Raw genomic sequence first — 20,912 nt, 5'->3', positions numbered from 1 at the left:
TGGATAAAAAATACTAATTGTTAAGATTAACTTCTCTTACGACAGTTTTATTTTAAAAAAAAAACAGAAAATGATTGTTTATTTGATCAGGTTAAAGTAGTAGGCAGAAAAGTGTTTCCTATTTAAAAAATAAAATAAAAACTCAAATTATTAATATTATTATTATTATTATTTATAGTAATAATATTTTTATTATCAATAATAATATGAAAATAAATTTTGTCCGTGGTTATAAGTGTTATATTTATCCATAGAATCTAGGTTCGATTGTCCAACGAATAAATTGTTAATAATAATAATAATATAGTTGTATTTTTATATTTTCACATTTTAAAAATGTTATCTACGATTCACGGATTAATGTAGTGAATAAATAATTTTATAATATTTGCCTAAACATAATATTTTTGCTTTAAATTTTAATAAATACTTAATATTTTTGCTTTAAACTTTAATAAATTCTTAATATTTTTGCTTTAAACTTCAATAAATACTTAATAAATGTTGACTGTTATCATATTTTAAGCAACAATTTTAAAATTTTGTCGTATAAAAAAAACCCATTGCTTATTGCCCCATTTTTTATTGTTGTCTAATATTTTTGTATTCTTGTTGTAGTGATAGTTTCACAAAAAGAAACCGGATGAAATTTTTCTTTCGGAATTTACAACTAAAAACCGATGAAAAATTAATCGAATAGATTCAAATGTTTTTATGTCTTTTGAAATTCACTTTAAAACTTTAAATCGAAGTGATGCAAGTAGCAAGTAGATTTGTAGCGGTGGCAATGAGGAAAATTGAAGCTGAAGCAAAGTTATTGGAACAAGTTTGATTGCATATATAGAAGGAAGGAATTCACTAGAGTAGATTTTGAATACAAATTTTGTTGCATAACAATCTGTACAGCTTGTTCAACTTGGTATTGGATTGGTTTCTACAATGGAAAGGAGATCGAAAATATGGAGAAATAGCAGAAGACAGATTGTATAAACTAAGAGATGAGAAGAACATGGATGATGGGTGTCAGAGTGTAGGGCACCCAGGAGCAATTACGCCTGGAGCTGTAGGACACTTGGCCAAAGGACAGTGGTCAGCGTCTGCACCCCACCAGGCTGGTCCTAAATTGTCATAACTTTGGAGGGCAAAGTAGAGAACCACACCCATGAAAGCAAGTCCAGCGTCTAATGCAGCTGAGAGAATGTATGTGTGACGAGCCCACCAAGCTTTGAACTTGTAGTAGACGAAGAAATTGAAGAAGATTCCAACCATTCCCCAGGTTGTATAGTTCACAGTTCTTGCTGGTGGAATACCTCCAGCACCAGCAATGATGAGGGGCATGTTGATGAGTTCAATCCACTTTTGGTTGGGGTATTTGCGAGCAAGAATCCACACTGGAACAGGAAGAACTGCACCAATGAGGAAAAACCAGTTCATCCCCGGGTAAATGCCATCCTTGGTGAACATTCTCTTTGGACCCACCACTCCCCATATGATTGAAGCATTGTAGAACACATCGTCACCAGGGCATTGCCATGGACTATTATCCGGCAACTTTGTTTGATCACAGATGTTTGGAACGGTCGTCAGAAGCCACCATGCTGTGCCAAAGTACACACCTGAAGCAACTATGGTACCAACCAACTGCACACAAAACAACAAAAGAGTTTAAGTTAGATATGTTTTATGTATGTTTTGAAACCATGCACCGTCTAATCCTCTCCTACCTGCACTATGAACATGGATTTTGGAGGGATTTTCATGTAGTGGCCTAGTTTGAAGTCTCCAAGGAATCCTAGTGCCTGTGACATGCTGATGTAGCCGTAAGTCTTGAAGGCTACATTGGCAAGTGGCTTCCCGGGGTAAAGGTACCCGATTATTAACTCTGTAATCACGTTGAGCCCGGCTTGCTGCAAAACAAGTTACACTCTGTGGTGAGAAAAGACAAAACTTTGAAGCAATGGAAACTGTAAAAATGTTTGTTCTACTATGGACTTTACCATGTTTGTTGTTGCTTGAATTACCCCAATTGGCAAAGTGAAAACCAACGCAATAACAAGAGACAGTAGGACTCCCCACCACGGCAACTGAAGTTGCTTGCCAAAGCCTTCACAAGTTATTAGGGCCACAACTACCATTAGAACCAAAATGCTCACAAACCACCACTCGGGTACTTGTTCATAGTTTTTCTTCATAAGTCTGGTGTGCACATCTCCGAATCCTTTTTCTCTCAGTGCAGATGTTGTCTTCTTCCACATCTGAACAATCGTTCTGCCAAACACATACAGTTACAAGAAAAGTTAGATGATTTATACACTTGGGATATTTTATCTCAGTAATAAAATCCAACCTTTGATAGGAGAAGTTATCATCCATGCATATGATACTAAGATAAAACTTAGATACAATTTTAAGTATAGTGGTATATTAAGTATTTAAGCTTTTTCTCAAACTAAACATAACTTACTTTCCATGGAAGAGAGCAACATGCGAAATAGTGGCGGTGAGAGTTGCAAAGCTCAATCCGTAATCGAATGCAAATGTGATACTAAGATAGAGCTTGCTGTAATTGTTGTAATTATCCATATTGATGTCAAAATTTGCAGCATTCAGAATCCTTGTGACATTATATTTGGCGCCAGTGGAATCAAACGTTTTAGAACTGATGATGGGGAACTTTTTGGCATCATATACGTTGTTCCAATATGAAATGGGAATCAGAACATACATAAAGAGCACAAATCCAACCAGAATGTTGATGATGGCAAAGCCAGGAACAGCCAAAGGGGTCCCCAAAAAGCCAGCCACTGTGTTCCAGTCCAGGCCAAATGAACCAATGCCAAGCCCCGTGATACCCGAACCAATTTGTTGAGCAAGGATGGACTTTTTCCAAACCAAGCAAACCCATGAGATTGTTGCTAATCCTGGGAACAAATAACCTGGAATAATGTAATAAGCAAAGCTGGAAACAAACACCAGCAAAAAGAATTGCAGCCTTGTGTTTCCTCCTTTAGGCCTTTTCTCTTTTTCATGGAATGCCCTGCCATTCAACAAATTCATAACTCAATCACCATAATATAAAAATAAATAAAATAAAATGAAACACTTCAGTAGATTTCAAGCCACTATCTCTTCAGAATAATTTATCAGTAGACGTGTTAATACATAATATTAGCTTTAATATAATAATAATCTCTTTCATTACCATTAAAAGACAAAATGCATAAGTCACCATGAAAAGATAATAAAATACCTGAATAAAGACACCTGGACAAGGTTTGAAGGCCACCACATGTACGGTGAATCCACCAGGAATTTTCTGAAAATGCCAGCCCATCCATAACCAAGCATCTAAAAATTCAAGGACAAGAATTAGTAGCCTAACCAAAATTTTTTGAACATGCTTGTCGTTTATGGTTAATCCTCTTAAACGTGTAAAACAATTATCAGATTCCTGTATTTCATTTTTACCCCTCTTTGTCTGTATTCTTCCCCTCATCTCAGTCACATGTTTTATGCAATTTAACAATTTCTCTCTCTATTCCTTCCACCCACCATAGACACCACTATCTTTTTTCAACAAAAAGGTGTTACTTTCAACAACTGAATCAATTAATAATCACTGTTCACCTGGGTGGATAACGCTAGCAGGAAAGCAGCAACTGGGTGGATGTTCCTGTGGTAGAAAGCCTTAACAATCGTGATAATGTTGATGGCATAAACACCACTAGATCCAGCACTGGCAAAGATGGTGATAAGAGCATGCTCCTTCAAGTTGAAAGGACCAGGGTTCATGGAGAAAGACCAGTTGGTGAAAGGGAGAGTAAAAACTTTGGTTGGAAGTGTTCTGGCCATGAGTTTCCCAAGAGGGAGAGAAATAATCTGTGCTGACACAGAAGAAATGGAAAGAGGGGTGGTTCTGTAGCCGAAGAACTGGTTGATGAATGCAAGAACAATGCATGAAGCAAGTCCCAGAGTCCATGTCCTGAATGTCAGCACAGGCTGCGTAGGGTCGTCGGTTATTGGAACCGTCAACCTCACCTGCTCAATCGGAGAGTCATCCACCTCGTCGCTTTCCTCTGCAAAAACATTCACTGTTTAATCAAAAACAAACATACATACATACAAACAAAGCCGCAACAACGGATAAGAATGTTAACATGTTTCACCACTTTTGGTTGCATTCACCAGAATGTTTTTGCTAAACAATTACTGTCTCATATAACTTCACAATCTTTTTGGAAAACCCTCTTGAATGAGGACCGACAAAAAAACCCCAACACAACACTGCAGAGCAGTATTTGTTTGTCACCAAACAATTTTGTGCCAACACATAAAAAATCATTGAAAACCATTCCATTTTTTTAATTTTTTTTTTCTGATTGTGTAATGCAACTTCATGCTCAAAAATCAACCATATCCTTTAGCAAATAGTTGGTGGTAACACCATGTGCTCTCTGTTATGGCATTGACATGGAATAAAACATTAGCATGAATGTTGAACTTATACCAGAAGAACAATTATGTAAAGTTTGTATACATTTATAAATAATAAAATATTTTAATTTTTAGTTGATATGGGATTCAAATAAGTTTGTTTAGACATTGAAATGTTACCAGATATGACGAGTTTGGAATGGTGTTTATTGTCCTGAAGCTCATCCATTGGAGAGGATCTGCTTCTGAAACTGTGGATAGAACTTTGGACTCTCTCTTCTCTCTCTTCTCTGTCTTCTTTTGATTCCTCGTTCAAACACGAGAATACTCACATTGTCGGTTTCATTTTATAGGAAGGTGTGAACTAAACCAAGCAGTTACAGGAACATGTGTCTGGCTCCAATAGCGGTGTTCATTCGTGATTGACGTAAGCATGGTGAATCGACAGACAAAAATCTCAAAATCTAAGGTTATTTTAGCAAAATCTTGTTCCTGAAACCGAGTTTTCTTATTTTACAACTTGCAGCCCAAAAATTAGTTGACTTTATGAGTTGGCCTAAGAACAGTTTCAATCTTTAATTTTTAATTAAACCATGTTATTCTTTTTCTATAATAATAGTTGATAATATTTTATATATAGGGAAACTATATATTGACACAGAGAATACATGCATCTAACATCCTAATAAATTAATATTTTAATTATTTTATTAATTTAAAATAGTATTAATAATATATTTATTATTATAAACTTTTCTTTAAAACTCTAAATAATAAAAACTAATAATATAATAATATTTTAAATTAAAAAATTATTATTATTAGAATATTAGGAGCATGATTTCTGTAAATGGTGTAAATATATCAGTTTTCTCTGTATATCTATATATTTCTTATTTAATATAAGTAGAACATTTTTTACCCATTTAGTAAAAATAGGTAAGCAACTTTTCTTCTAGTGCTATTTTATTTTTTATATTTTTGTTTTCATTATTATTAAAAAAGAAATTACTTATTTTAATTGTAGAAATTGAAATTGTTCCTCCTTTTTAAGAGTAAGTCAAATTCATTCAAAAAATGCCTCATTACTATTGGGTATCAATTTTTTTTATAATTAAAAAACTTAATTGAATAATTAGAGTCTTAGCTTAGAGTTTAATTCCAAATATGTGATGGCTTTCATTAAGTATAATTTTAATTTATATAAAAAATTATTTATTTATATAAAATATTTGATGTTATCTCACTAATCACGTTCGGAATCACTTATTTATTTATTTAGTTGCATAATAATATTTAACATGAAAATTTTTATTTTAAAAAAATCACTTATTTATCTAAATTTTTAAAAGAGAATTTTTAACAACAAATTTTTCGTTAATAATTAAGCATCATATTAACTAAAATTCTAAAACTATTTAATTTAAAAAATGAAAGATTATATATTTATGGCTTATTGCTTCATGCCTCCACGCACCCACGCTCTATCTACACGAGCAGTTAAATTAATAAAATGCATTAATTATTTTGATTGGTTATAAATTCATTCAGGAAACAAATCAATTCTTAAAATTATACTAAATATATTTATAGTAGAATACATTAATTATTTGGATTTGGTATTAATGCATTTAAGTAACAATTGAATTCTTAAAATCACATTAAACTTATTTTGAATAAAATGCATTAATTGTTTGGATTTGTTACTAATTCTTTCGAGTAACAGATGAATTCTGAAAATAATAATAAATTAATTTTGGACTAAATTCATTAGTTTTTTTGAATTTTTTTTATTAACTCATTCAAGAAACAGATGAATTCTTAAAGTTATAATAAATTGTTTACTTCTATTGTATACAAAATTATAATAAATTTAAATTGAGTAACAAGCATTAGTTATTTGAATTTATCATATTTTTTAGTAGAATGTATTATTAATTTAAATTCATTATGTAAAATTAAAAATCAATAATATCATTTAAGGTTCGATAATTTTATTGATGTTATTTTTGAGGTTTAAGTTATATTGTTATACCATTTAATTGAATATACTTGTATTTAATAAAGAATTAACTTGCTAAAATTAATACTATTTATATATAATTCTTTTAATTTTAATATTAAGCATAACAATCTACATATTATATAATATAAAAAAATATAAATTAAATAATATATTATTATGCATGTATCGATACATTTTATTTTTAAATTAAATTAAAAACTAAATATCATTGTAATAGTAATACAAAATATAATAGCAAAAATAATGTACTCTTAGATTCTTACAAGCAATTACTTTCAAATATAAGATATATCTTGTATTTATCATTTTATTTTATTCAAAAATTAAATATTTCATAAATATATAAATATAATAATAATAATACATGCTATATTAATATTTAAGATGAAATCTAAAATAAGTAAGTTATAATCATTAGATACACTAAAATTATTCAAAATCTTAACAAAAAATAAAAGGATATCTATTGGTCAAATTTTAACATCAACATCAGATAATATTAATTAAGATTCAAATAATAACAAATAAATAATTAGACTTATAAAATACATCTCTCACCATAAATAAATTAATGAGACTTAGTAATATTTGTCGAAATTGGTCATGTCACTAATTGTGGGACTCTAATTGGACCACCCACAAACATCTAATTTGAAGTTCAAGATATTCATTTTCAAAGTGCGATGATGTGTTGGAAATTTCACATCGACTAAAGATTAAATCAAATTATAATATATTGATGAAGTGCAAACCACAATCTTTATTATTGAATTTTTAAATCAAATTATATAATTTTCAAATCAATACTATTTTCAACTTCAACGTGACAAATAATTCTCTATTATAAATTTAAGATATATAAAGGTAATTATTTGTTTTCATTTTATCTTAAACTTTTTAAAATTAAATATTTTTAGTCTGTTATCAAAATAACTGTTATGAATCACACCCCCCTCACGCCGAGAGTGATATATAGAAGCTCGTGCGTGCGATAACATATTATGGACGGTGGTCGGATAGGCTCGAAAATGGCTCTGATACAATGTTATGGAGTGAACTTTAAGCCTAATTCAACCCCATAAAACCGGCTCACAAGATTGATGTTTGCACCCACTTATATACAATGAAATGTCTGTATCTCTAGTCGATGTAGGATTTCCATCAATAACATATATAAAAGTCTTTTATTCTTTTTCTTGATATGAATAAGGGAATATCTAATAAAATATTATGAAGTAAATTTTAAGTTTAACTCAACCTCATAAAACTGTTTTATAAGAAGTTTATATTCATTTATATACTGTACTGTAAAATATCTAATGTGGAATCTTCAACCTCTATATTCTAATTTCAAACACAAACAAAACTTTGAGCTTATGGAAAATAAATCACAACTAAAATCAATTGATTTCATGAGTCTATAACCTTCTAGAGGATTGAAAATTAACACTGAACTAACAAGTTATATGACAATTAGAACCCACTTTAAACACTTAAAGTTATTTTTAATAGTTATTTCTCTTTATTTTGAAATCCTTGTAACAAAAGATTTTAAGGTTAACTCAAGGATTAGATGAAACTTTCTTAGTATAATATAATATTTTTGTAATAAAAATAAATATTAATTTATAATATTTTCTCTTTTTTTCTAGCTTGTAATGCCTTATTTTGACTGGGACAAACAAAGAAAAAAATAGATAAGAAAAGCATGTAGCTTTAGTAAAAAAGTGAATAATAAGTAATTATATAATATTTTTTATTTGATAGAAATAAGAATAATAAATACTCATTCTTCGTAGGAAATTATCACTCTGATTTTATTATAACTTAAAACTCAAAAAATATGTTTCATAAAAAAAACTATTTGAAATATAATTGGAAACATTAAATATCTTCTTTTTGAGAAAATGTATAGCAACTTCTAGTCACTCTTTAATATTATATATTTTATATTAGTCATTCGGATGAATAAAATAATAATAATGTTTTATTTTGTTGATGTAACACGTTAAATTATTTTTTCAATTTCATTTTTTTTTAATTTAGTTTCTACAAGTGGAGTGTCGTAATAAATATAGGTAAAAGACAGATTATACTCTAATATACTAATTTTAGTTTTGAATTTATACAAATATAAAAAAAAATTCATACACTTCTAAGATATGAGAAATGTTGAACTTAAAATGGAACAAAAAGTCAGCATTTTGGCAGCACCCTTTTACACTTTTGATACAAACTTTAATTTCATTTAGTCAACTGCCATAAATGTGGAGAATGCCCTACAAAAGCAATTCCTTATAATAATTGGAAACATTACTTTAAAGTTATTAATTGCTTTGTCCCACAAATTTTTTTCCTTTCCGAGTTAACACATCAAAGAGTCAACTTTCCACGGATTTGTTTGGTTTATTAGGAAATATCTAAACTATTATTTGAAAGTTAAGTGCACTGCACAAGTAGTTTTTAATTCAATTTTTTATGTAAAAAAATTATTAAATATTTATATATAAGATTTTTTATGAATATTTGAGATAGGATAACTAACGTATTGTTATATCAGGGATCGAAGAAACTTAGATATCTGGTAGTAAATTGGAGACAAATGGAGAACACATGGTTCTTTTATGACGATAAAGTCCTACTGAAATTCTTTAAAGTGTTTCTCATTAACAAATTCTCTGTCTAGTTAAAATCAGTGTGGTAAAAAATTGGTGTGAGTCATGTGTCTGGTCGTTAATCAGTACCGATTGAATAAGTTGGAGACAACTGAAAAACACAAGACTCTCCATGGCAATAAAGTCCTAGTGAAATTTTTTAAAGTGTTTGTCATTAAAGTTTGTACTAAGTGAAGATCGGAAGTCTGAGTAGTCGGTTACCCATATGACCTAATAATCTCTCGGTGAAAAGTAGTGTCCACGTCACATTACAGGTCAAGAGTGTTAATCTTGATTAGAGGTTATAAAGTGTAATTAGATGTTTATTGAATTTGTCTTAATCCCTGTAACGAGATAAAACCCACTAGAATAGTATAAATAAAAAAGGACTATTGTGATGAAAAATATTGTTATTTTGAATTTTGAACTAGATCACTTAAATTAACCTCATGTAACCTGAACGTCGAAATATTTTTATAAGTACTTCATCCTCGAACATCTCAAAAGAACATTTGAAATAAAAAAAAATTATTGAATAAAATACCTTATCAGAGAGAAGTTACAAGAACACATATACTTTAACTTTGAGTAAACTTACTAATATTTTAAAACCAATTTAAATGTTCCCTTGTTTTTTAAATTATAACAGAACTCCATAAAATATCTCGAATTTGATAATTTACATACTCGATCCCCAAGGATAACTTATTTTCTACTCTGAAACAACTTATCATTCATATTAGTTATCACTTGCAGTCTGTGTTGGACAAAGTGTAATAAAAGAAAATACTATTTTTTCATTATTTAGATAAATACCCCGTGCCTTAAACGGTAATAAAGAGGAAACAATTTTTAAGGGTCTTTAAAAGTAAAATCAACTTTTTATTATATAAAAATTATATCAAACTTTACAAAATAAAAATTAATTGTTTTAATATAAAAAATTGTACAATTTTATATTTATCCAAATAGATGGTTTATTTTATACTAAATTATGCTCATTAAAATAATATTTTTTACATCTCTTTCTTACGTGTGATTACAGACCAGAGAATGATGAAGTGATCAATCGTTTTTGGGAAATAAAATGTGATAGCTTTCGAAGTAATTTCTTTTCAATCTTTTCTGGTTACTTTTGTTTTACACTTTTTTAGTCTCTTCTTGAAGAGATTGTGCTTATTTTTTGTTATTTTACTTCATATTAAACATTTCTATAATTACTTTTTCATCCCTCATTTAGTTTTTTTTTAAGGAATTATAATTTCAAAGATTCGAGATTACAAAAATAATATTGTTTTAATCACTAAGATTATAAAAATGTTATAACAGTCTTTCTTTCTTTGAAACTATAAAATATTAAACAAATTCTTAAATGTTAAACATAATTTAAACTGTTTGAAAGTATAAAATACTAAACAAAAGTAATTTCTTACAAGTAATTACTTTCAAATATAAGATATATATAGTATTTATCATTTCATTTTATTCAAAATTTAAATATTTCATAAATATATAAATATAATAATAATACATGTTATATTAATATTTATTCATATCACATCATCCATGTATAATTTTGATTATATTTAAGATTATGCCATTACTTAGTCTGATGTTCTGTTAAGATGAAATCTAACTTAAGTAAGTTAAAATCATTAGATAATAGATACACTAAAATTATTCAAAATCTTAATAAAAAATAAAAGGATATATATTAGTCATAATTTAAAATTAGTTGAGGTAAATACAAACTTTAAACATCGAATAATATTAATTAAGATTCAGATAATACTAAAAAAATAATTAAACTTATAAAATACATCTCTCACCATAAATAAATTAATGAGACTTAGCAATATCTATCGAAATTGGTCATGTCACTAATTGTGGAACTCCAATTGGACCACCACAAACATCTAATTTAAAGTTCAAAATATTTATTTTTAAAATATGTTGTGTTGAAAATTCCACTATTGAGTTCTTATAAGATGAAGTTTATATTCATCGTCTTATAAGATGAAGTTTATATCCATTTATATACTACAAAATATCTAATGTAAAATCTTCAACCTATCTATATTCTAATTTTAAACACAAACAAAACTTTGAGAGAAAAACAAATTACAACTAAAGTCAATTGATTTCATGAGTCTATAACCTTATAGAGGATTGAAAGTTAACAATGAACTAACAAGTTATGAGAATTTACACACTTTAAGAACTTAAAAGTTATTTTTAATAGTTATTTCTCTTTATTTAGAAATGCTTGTAACAAAAGATTTTAATGTTAACTCAAGGATTAGATGAAACTTTCTTATTATAATATAATTTTTTATAATAAAATAAATATTCATTTATAAATCATTTTCTACTTTTTCTTTGTTGTTTCTAGCTTGTAATGCCTTATTTTGACTGGGACAAACAAAGAAAAATATAGATAAGAAAAACATGTAGCTTTAGTAAAAAGTGAATAATAAGTAATTATATAATATTTTTTATTTGATAGAAATAAGAATAATAAATACTCATTCTTCGTAGGAAATTCTTCCAAAAACTTTATAGAATAAAAATTCATTGTTTTTAATATAAAAAATTGTACCATTTTATATTTATCCAAATAGATGGTTTATTTTATACTAAATTATGTTCATTAAATAATATTTTTTACATCTCTTTCTTAGTGATCAATCGTTTTTGGAAATAAAATGTGATAGCTTTCGAAGTAATTTCTTTTCAATCTTTTCTGGTTACTTTTGTTTTACACTTTTTGAGTCTCTTCTAGAAGAGATTGTGCTTATTTTTTGTTATGTAGAAAATTTTAATTGGCATGGAAATATATTTTTAACTTTCTATTTAGCACATGTTCCTCCTTTAATTAAGATGTAGCTGGAAATATATAAAAATTAAAATGATAAGAAAATGGCATGATAATCATAAAAAGAAGAGAAACAGTGCAAGAAATTTTGTTAGAAGGACAAATTTTAGTTTGCCAAGAAAGTCATCATTTTGGAAATGTATGTTCTTCACGTTTCATTTACTTGTTAAAATGTAATGTTTTCAATAAATAAGACTTGTTTTTAGTCAATTTTTCTGCAAAAACATTTCTATGAAAGAGGTGGAGAATTAAGTTTTCATAGTTGATATATAAATTTAATTAAAAAAACATCTCAAGTTACTTTTATTAAGTGAATTGGTGAAATTAAAATAGTTAATAAAACTAATATATATTGTACTAGGAAAATATCATCAGATCCTAGTCAAAAGCTAGTCGACAGGTTGAGAAGTTGAAAGGTTAAGTGAAATTAAAAAAAAAGATAAAAAAAAATATAAACAGTTTTAATACTATATATAATGAATAAGCCCAAAAATGAAAGAATACCTTTAGTAATTATAAGGTATAAAAAGTAAAAGTCCAATATAGTTGATAAAGTTCAATAATAAACACTATAAATAGATGATCTAATTAACAGGAAAGTAGAGTGTCAACTTAATACAATTGATTCTGATTTTTATCATCGGAGCGCTTGCAGGTACATTCACAGATCAAGTCAACCTGATCGAGAGAAAGTTCAAGTGAACCTGATACATAGAGATTCCAAATCAACATAACCAAGAGATAAAACATAAGTTAACCTAACCGAAAGAGAAACCCAAGTCAACTTGTCTAAGAACCAAAAGTCTTTTTGATCAAATCATTAACAAGATATCAGAAGGTTGTGAAGACGAGAAGACAAGAAGTTATTTTACTTCATATTAAATATTTCTATAAATATTTTTCATCATTCATACTGGAGTTTCAGTTGGATGAACTAGTGAAGAGCGGCTTCTTGAAGAACTACTTAGAAGAGTCGCAGGGACTCAGGCGTCAACAGCCTTGAGAGGTGATCAGAGATACGAAGTGTCCGTGAGATTTAGTTTTTTAAGAAATTATAATTTCAAAAATTCGAGATTATAAAAATAATATTATTTTAATCAAGATTATAAAAGAAGTTATAATAGTCTTTGAAACTATATAATACTAAACAAATTCTTAAATGTTAAACATAATTTGAACTGTTTTTTAGTATATACCTACACATACTTACCCTTAATATTGTAGTAATTGTTCTTCTAGTGTAATTACTATTATAATAACCTTTTTACAGTACTACTATTATAGTAACAGTTTCAAAATCTTGTCATTACAGTAAGACAAATACTAATATGATTAACAAATTTCAATTTGAGATAGTTCTATAACAATGGTTTTAATTTTATACAGTGACAGTAATTTATTCCTAAATAATGTGTGGTGGAGAGATTAATTAGTGTTAATTTAATGCGTGTAGGGTTATGGTTTAGCCTAATGACCTAAGCAATGCATGTGATGTAACTTGCAGTGTGTGAATTCTCATGCACAACGTTTAGAAGTTCACATGCTGCTGTTCTCAACTTGTTCTGTGGAAAAGATGTTCACATGCTGTGTCATTGTTCTCAACTTGTTACGTGTAAAAGAAAATGGCTCTTTACTAAATTCTAAACTTTGCCAAACAATATTTTCCATAAATTACTTTTTATTCTTCTACGAGTAGAGAATGTATTGTACTTGTATTCTTATTTGTATGCATATTTTTAGATTTTGTAAAAGATAGATCTAGTAGTCTATACGTATACTTATGAAGTATATCTGTAAAAAGATTTTCTCATATGTATTTATTATTCATATCATGTGATTATGATAATAAATACTATTAAAATATAATAAATTTATTTATAGAATCGTGAATTTGTGAAGGTGTTAATTTTAGTTGGAATAAATATTATTTACTGTTAGGATTAATGTTTCGCTTTCATCTAATAGATTTTCATGGAACGTGCGCAAGAATAAATTATCATAAAAAATACTCTTAAAAACATCTCTATAATTTATTTATATAATTTAATTATTAAAATAGTCCAATACATTTTTTTTAATTAATTTGATATTATTTATAAAAATTTAATAAGTATAAAAAGTATATAAATATATACAAGTTAGATTTAGATTAAATTGCATATAATTTTAAAACAAAACCAAAAATCAAATCGGACTCAATAAAAGAAGTTGGTATTTAAAATTTTTAGTTCATTCAATTGTTATTTCAGAATTATTCAAATTATCAAGAATAATTATAATATTTCAAAGAATATAGAGGTAAAGGAAGAAAAAAGTAGGAGTGCAGAAAGAAATACCCTAAACACATTTACGTTGGATCTAGTGTTGAACATCACGTTCGTTGGGCCTAATGTAGAACATTACGTTTGAAAGAAAAAATACGAACTAGATGACAAGTACTTCCTGCACTTCCCTCTTTTTAACCTGCACCATCAAAATTGGGTGAAATACCCGAATTGTCTTGTCCACTTCTCCTTCACTTTATCCCACCATCGCTGCCGACAGTTCTGCATCATCATCACTGTAGAAGAAGAAGAAGAAGAAGAGACTGGAAAAAAAATCTGAGACTAAAAGTGATAATTTTAGATTTATAGATGAAGAATAAAGAGTTTTTTTTTATATATATATATATATAAATCAAAACGTATTTAAAAACATTTTTTTTTTCAAAATACAAATCTAATATCGCAGAAAAAGACAACAACACAGTAAAAAGTAAACAAAAATTGAATAAAATCAAAATTGTGATTTAAAAATGTCCAACAAAATTAGATATAGCGTGAGAAAACAAAATGGTGTGAAGGAATGAAAAAGGTGACGGAGAGAGTAAAACAGAGTAGAACAGAGTAAAACAGAGTTGAGGAATAAGAGTGATGGAAGTGATGATCTGCGACCATTTCCGGTGTTCACCACTCTCCATCTTATCTTCTTTTTCTCCTTCAACACGTTACCATCTCTCTCTACCTTCTTCTTCTTCTTCTTCTTCTTTCAGGCTTAATCCTTCTTCTTCTTCTTCTTCTTCTTCATCTCTCTGTTCCTCTCGCATGGAAGGGACCCACCAGACCCATGACCATGGCCGCTCCAAATTCATCGACTTTCCCTTCGTTTCATCTGCCCAGAAGAATGTCATGGTCGATCTCGTTTCGAGGCTTGAGAATCGCCTTCACTCTCAGCTTCTTCCTTGCACGCTTCCCCCTGATGTTCAGTATTATCAAAGCCAAACTGCCACTGCCCAAGCTTCTCTTCATATCAGATCAGGCAGTGATGATTCTCCGGTAAATTTTCCCTTCTCAACTTCCTCAATTTCAATACAAAGTCTTTATTTTTCTTCCCAATTTCGTTTTAACTTGTTTTTTAGTGATTAATGGAGTTTTAAATCTAAGTATTGGCATTAGAAAGAGATGAGGGTATTGGGTTGAGAATTAGGTACTCAATCTACTACCATATACCGAAGCAAATGGGAAATCTAGTATTTTTAAATTTTGTCCTTTTCTGTGCCCCCAAACTGTTACTGTTACTGTCTCTCCATAGTACATCAATTATATAAACAGTCCCTCCAATAATTGAAAATATACAGAGGATTTATCAATTATTGAAAAGTGCTTCTTGATATATACGTTAAAACACGATTAAACATTATTAAGAACATATACAATATACAATAATGTTCTCATACAATCTTATCATATCATGATTCTCACATATATCCATACAATTAAGAAGGAATAGGTACTTACCTTGATCCATGAGTGATCCTACTTAAACAATTGTTTTATCTCATTTGTCTCAATCTATCTCTTAGCAATTATGTTCTTGTCACACACTTTCATGATGGTTAACATTGAGACAACTATTATTTGCAGAGATAGAACCTGATAGTTTTTAGTTCCCAATCTCCATCAGATGTTGGTTTTAATTAGATATATCATATATATATATATATTTATCACGTTAACCAATGGGTCCTTTATTCTATTATTATTATTAAATCATATTCGGACCCAAAGCTCGTGAGTCACTTTATAAAAATTATTTACATAATTTCTTACATTCTCCCACTTGACTTATGAGTTATAATACTTTCATGATTTAATAATTATATAAATGCGCGCATTTAAAATGTCTTACATAAATTGGTTCTATCATTAATCAAAATCAAGGATACAGATATAATAAGAGTCATGTTACATGTCATTTCAATCGACACATTTCCTTCCATGTACTACTATATCATCCTTTCTCCTTAATATGACTTTATAATGAGAAATCCATAATAGGTTCAAACATAATGTCATTTTCATCAATAACAACATAATTTGTTTTCCACAGCATGATTTACATGCATATACATAAAGTAGAAAACATAAATTTCAGAAACTTTATTTATTCAATGAGTTCAGAGTGTCAAATAAGAATTAATAACAACATTCATCATTCACTAGTAGACATAATGTCCATATTTACAACATGACCAGTAAATGTTTTGGACGGTAACCCTTTTGTTAAAGGGTTAGCAATCATAAGATCAGTTCTAATACGTTTTATTGACACTCTATGTTTCTGAACTTCTTTAACGGCAAAATATTTCAATTCCATATGTTTAACACCTTTGGAATACTTGTCGTTTTAGAAAAGAAGACAACTGCGGAGTTATCACAATAAATTCTCAGCGGCTTGGCAATACTGTCAACAATTCCAAGTCCTGAAACAAAATTCCGCAACCAATTAGCCTGAACTGTGGCATCAAAGCATGCCACAAATTTAGCCTCCATGGTGGATGCAACAATGTTTCACACTTTTCCATGAAATCGCTCCTCCGGCTAAAAGATACACATAACCAAAAGTAGACTTTCGTGTATCCACACAACCAGCAAAATCTGAATCTGTATATCCAATCACCTCAAGATGACCAGATCTTTTATAAGTAAGCATGTGATCCTTCGTTCCTTGCAAGTATCTTAAAACTTTCTTTGCAGCTTTCCAATGATCCAATCCTGGATTACTCTAGTATCTTCCAAGCATACCAATTGCAAAACTAATATCTGGCCGTGTACAAGTTTGAGCATACATTAAACTCCCAACAATAGATGCATAAGGTATATTCTCCATCTGTTTTCGTTCCAAATCATTCTTTGGACATTGCGTGTGACTAAATTAGTCTCCTTTCTGTATTGGAACAGGAGATGTCGAACATTTATCCATTCTGAATCTCTCTAAAACTTTATTAATATATGCTTTCTGAGACAAACCTAACAGTCCTTGTGATCTGTCACTGAATATTTCAATTCCTATCACATAGTATGCTTCACCGATCAACGATGTTTTCCTTAAATCCAAAGGACACAATAGTATCATTGAACTTAAGATACCATTGCCTAGAAGCCTGTTTAAGCCCGTATATTGATTTCTTAAGTTTACACACCATGTGTTCCTTTCCTTCTTCAATGAACCCCACTGGTTGGTCCATATAAACATCCTCTTTTAAATCCCCATTCAGAAAGGCAGTTTTGACATCCATTTGATGCAACTCAAGATCATAATGAGCTACTAACGTCATGATAATTCTAAAGAAATCTTTCTTAGAAACAGGTGAAAGTGTTTCCTTATAATCAATGCCATCATTTTGAGTAAAACTTTTGGCAACAAGGCGGACCCATTTACACCCGACTCTCTTGCATCCTTCTGGCAATTCTATAAGGTCCCATACATCATTATGTGCCATTGATTTAAGCTCATCCACTACAAGAAAAACGCGAATTATATACGGATTATTACATACGAATCAAAATTCGTATGTAACTTTGGCACCATAAAACAAAAGTAACTAGAAAAAATTTAACCAATACAACAGTCAACTTCTTTTGTATTATTATGATTTTTATTATACTTATTATAAATAATAATACTAATAATATTAATAATATTAATGATATTAATAATATTAATTAATTTTAATAATATTAATGATATTAATAATATTAATTAATTTTAATAATATTAATGATATTAATAATATTAATAATACTAATAATACTAATAATATTAATAATACTAATAATACTAATAATATTAATAATACTAATAATACTAATAATATTAATAATATGAATATAATATTAATAATATGAATATAATAATAATATGAAATATAACATTAATAATATGAATATAATATTATTAAAAATATTATTAATATTATTAATAATATGAATATAATTTATATTATTATTATTATAAATTGTATAAATTATATTAATAATAATAAGTTTAAATTATATTAATAATAATATTTATAAATTATATTAATAATAATAAATTTAAATTATATTAATAATAATATGTATAAATTATATTAATAATATGTACAAATTATATTAATAATAATATGTACAAATTATATTAATAATAATAAGTATAAATTATATTAATAATAATATGTATAAGTTATATTAATAATAATAAGTATAAATTGTATTAATAATAATATGTATAAATTGTATTAATAATAATATGTATAATAAAAATGGTAATATAATCAAAGAACTTGTTTGGTCTAGTGGTTGATGCTTCCTTGATCATGTGAGTCTCTTTATAGAAATCAATTTACATAATTTCTTACAACTCAATTTTTTTTTTATGTTGATGGATAGGAATACCTTATAGACTATTCATATTAATTTTGTTATATTATGTTAAGGATAGAAGAGAAGGTAATTAGTAATAGTGTTTAGACTTGATTGGTGATTTACCTGTAGTGTACTTACAATTTGAATTGCAATGAAAAAGGGTAAACATTACCAAGTTTTTGAGTAGTTTGCAAGTAGACAAGGATGCAATCTCATTACTACATAAAAAACGGAAAAGGATAAGCCTACACCTAAGTTTTGGGGTAGATAGCTGAGGGAAGAAAAGGTGAAAAGAAAAAGAAAAGAAAAGGAAGAGAGATAGTGAAATATGTGATCAATGATATGATGGGAAACAAAAGAAGCATATTCTTTAGCACACTCTTTCGTAAACTCTTCCTTGTTGACTGAAATTTACACTGAAAAATTACAAAATCAGGAGACAATTATTAAATCAGGGGTCAAACCCACTAAAATTAGTGTCAACCAATTACAAAGAGTGTGGTGCTAACATTATTCCAGAAAGACTGTCTTTCCTCGTTGTGAAAAAGTGTGTTTTTTGTTCTGAATTTAGTCCTCATTTTTGTGTTGGTGACAGGTAGATTTTGTACTGGGAAGCTGGGTGCACTCTGAGTTACCAACAGGAGGGTCCTTAGATATAACAAGTCTTTCAGCCTATCTTAAGAGCTCAACTGATGCACCAAATTTTGTCTTTGAAATGATCCGCAGGAGTCCAACTATGCTAGTTCTGATTCTTGATTTTCCTCCCCGGAAAGACCTTGTGCTTTGGCCAGATGACCTCAAAACTTTCTACGAGGACACTGAATTGGACACTCATAGGCAGGCTCTGGAAAGAGTTCCAGAGGTTCAACCATATTTCTCTCCTTCCCTTTGCCTCCGCACTGTTTTCTCCCCTACGGCCATACTGGTTCGCATTGTGACTGAAAATGGTGGAGTAGAACGCATGGAGGAGATCATCAGGGACCATTTGGACCCCATTTCAAAGCAAGTGTTGGGGATCTGGTTGGATCATTGTGCTTGTGCCAAGCGAGATGTTGGAGAGGCAGAAAGAGCTTATCTGAATAAAAGGGATGGTCTAATTAGAAACAAGACAATTGAGATTGATCTTGGTTCAAGCTTCCCCAGGATGTTTGGTCCAGAAGTAGCAAACCGAGTACTGCAAGTTATCAAGGGGTATTTTACTGTCTAAGATTCTATTTATTTGGAATTGTTGGATATTTGTAGGCTTCAGTATTCGTTGAATCTCCAGTGATGTATGAAATCCATTATATAAATGATTATAGTAGTTTACACTTTCTGCTTTATCTGCCTCCTTCTTTTCTTTGCTAGGGATGATTCATATGACAATGACACTTTTCTAAGCCTCCATTGAAATCATTCCATGTGCTTCCATTTCAAGCACTTTGTAGGACTTGAGTTAGAAAACCCCACGCATAACTTCCTGAACTAGAAGCAAATTTTTAAACTGGGAAATGTTGTATTGGCTTCTCTATGATCTACTCTTAGAGGTTTTTTTTAACCAAATTAGGACAATTTTACATGTTAATTTTATCAAAATGGATAAAATTTTAAACAATTATTGAACGTTCCGCATAAGATACTTATACATTGTAGCGAATATAATAAATTAATTCCTGATGAATATTCTTAACGCACTCACCAAATTTGTACTATTTCCATGTATGTTCACACATTTTTTTTTTACTGTATAATACGAAAAAAGTAGGAGTGTAGGAAGAAATACCCTAAACACATTTACGTTGGATCTAATGTTGAACATCACGTTTGTTGGGCCTAATGTAGAACATTACGTTTGGGCTTCTTCTTCCTGCACCCCTACATTTTTCTTCCTGCACCCCACAATTTTCTAAATCCCGAAATTGGCCTTAATATTTTATTTGAAAAAGGAGACCGTGGTTACCGGAAATAGAAATCTTTACGTGTGCTATGGATTCAGCAATTCGGAACTGAATATTTTGTTTTTCCGTATGAGGGGGTGTTTTGGAAACAATTTTTGCATAAATTATTGATTTCTGAATTGTTGAATCTGGAAGTTTAATTCTATTACGGATTCATGGATCCAGAATGCATTTTTCTTAAATTATGGATTTTTGAATTTGGAATGCATATTTCTGTTACGGATTGGTAGATCCAGAATGCTTTTTTTGAATGATGCATATTTTGAATTACGGATTGGTGGATCCAAAATTTTACCAGAAATACCAATCCGAAATTTTTCC

At 29.0% G+C, this 20,912-nt stretch overlaps 2 protein-coding genes across 2 annotated transcripts; one reads left to right on the top strand and one right to left on the bottom strand.

The window, feature by feature from the left end:
• Positions 1-836: 836 nt before the first annotated feature.
• LOC137826428 (oligopeptide transporter 1) lies at positions 837-4,838 on the bottom strand. The gene is made up of 7 exons (XM_068632386.2): positions 4,615-4,838; positions 3,628-4,076; positions 3,251-3,348; positions 2,465-3,037; positions 1,998-2,268; positions 1,725-1,907; positions 837-1,641 (listed from the first exon to the last, which is right to left on the bottom strand). Exons 1-7 carry the CDS (start codon positions 4,661-4,663, stop codon positions 1,024-1,026), a joined length of 2,241 nt encoding a protein of 746 aa, XP_068488487.1. The 5' UTR covers positions 4,664-4,838; the 3' UTR covers positions 837-1,023.
• A 9,955-nt stretch (positions 4,839-14,793) lies between these two features.
• On the top strand, positions 14,794-19,976 carry LOC137824043 (red chlorophyll catabolite reductase, chloroplastic). The gene is made up of 2 exons (XM_068629468.2): positions 14,794-15,303; positions 19,250-19,976. The coding sequence occupies exons 1-2, from the start codon at positions 14,902-14,904 to the stop codon at positions 19,859-19,861; spliced, it is 1,014 nt and encodes a 337-aa protein (XP_068485569.1). The 5' UTR covers positions 14,794-14,901; the 3' UTR covers positions 19,862-19,976.
• Positions 19,977-20,912: the final 936 nt, after the last annotated feature.

This window comes from Phaseolus vulgaris, chromosome 8 (assembly GCF_051622355.1).
Source record: "Phaseolus vulgaris cultivar YP4 chromosome 8, ASM5162235v1, whole genome shotgun sequence".
Classification (NCBI taxonomy): domain Eukaryota; kingdom Viridiplantae; phylum Streptophyta; class Magnoliopsida; order Fabales; family Fabaceae; genus Phaseolus; species Phaseolus vulgaris.
This window is presented reverse-complemented; position numbering and strand designations above follow the sequence as displayed.

Coding starts and splice junctions, on each gene's coding strand:
- LOC137826428 (XM_068632386.2), bottom strand. CDS start 4,663: ATGGATGAGCTTCAGGACAATAAACACCATTCCAAACTCGTCATATCT. Junction 3,349..3,627: donor TGCTAGCGTTATCCACCCAG/GTGAACAGTGAT, acceptor TTGAATTTTTAG/ATGCTTGGTTATGGATGGGC. Junction 2,269..2,464: donor GTTGCTCTCTTCCATGGAAA/GTAAGTTATGTT, acceptor TGTGTTTGGCAG/AACGATTGTTCAGATGTGGA.
- LOC137824043 (XM_068629468.2), top strand. CDS start 14,902: ATGGAAGTGATGATCTGCGACCATTTCCGGTGTTCACCACTCTCCATC. Junction 15,304..19,249: donor CAGGCAGTGATGATTCTCCG/GTAAATTTTCCC, acceptor TGTTGGTGACAG/GTAGATTTTGTACTGGGAAG.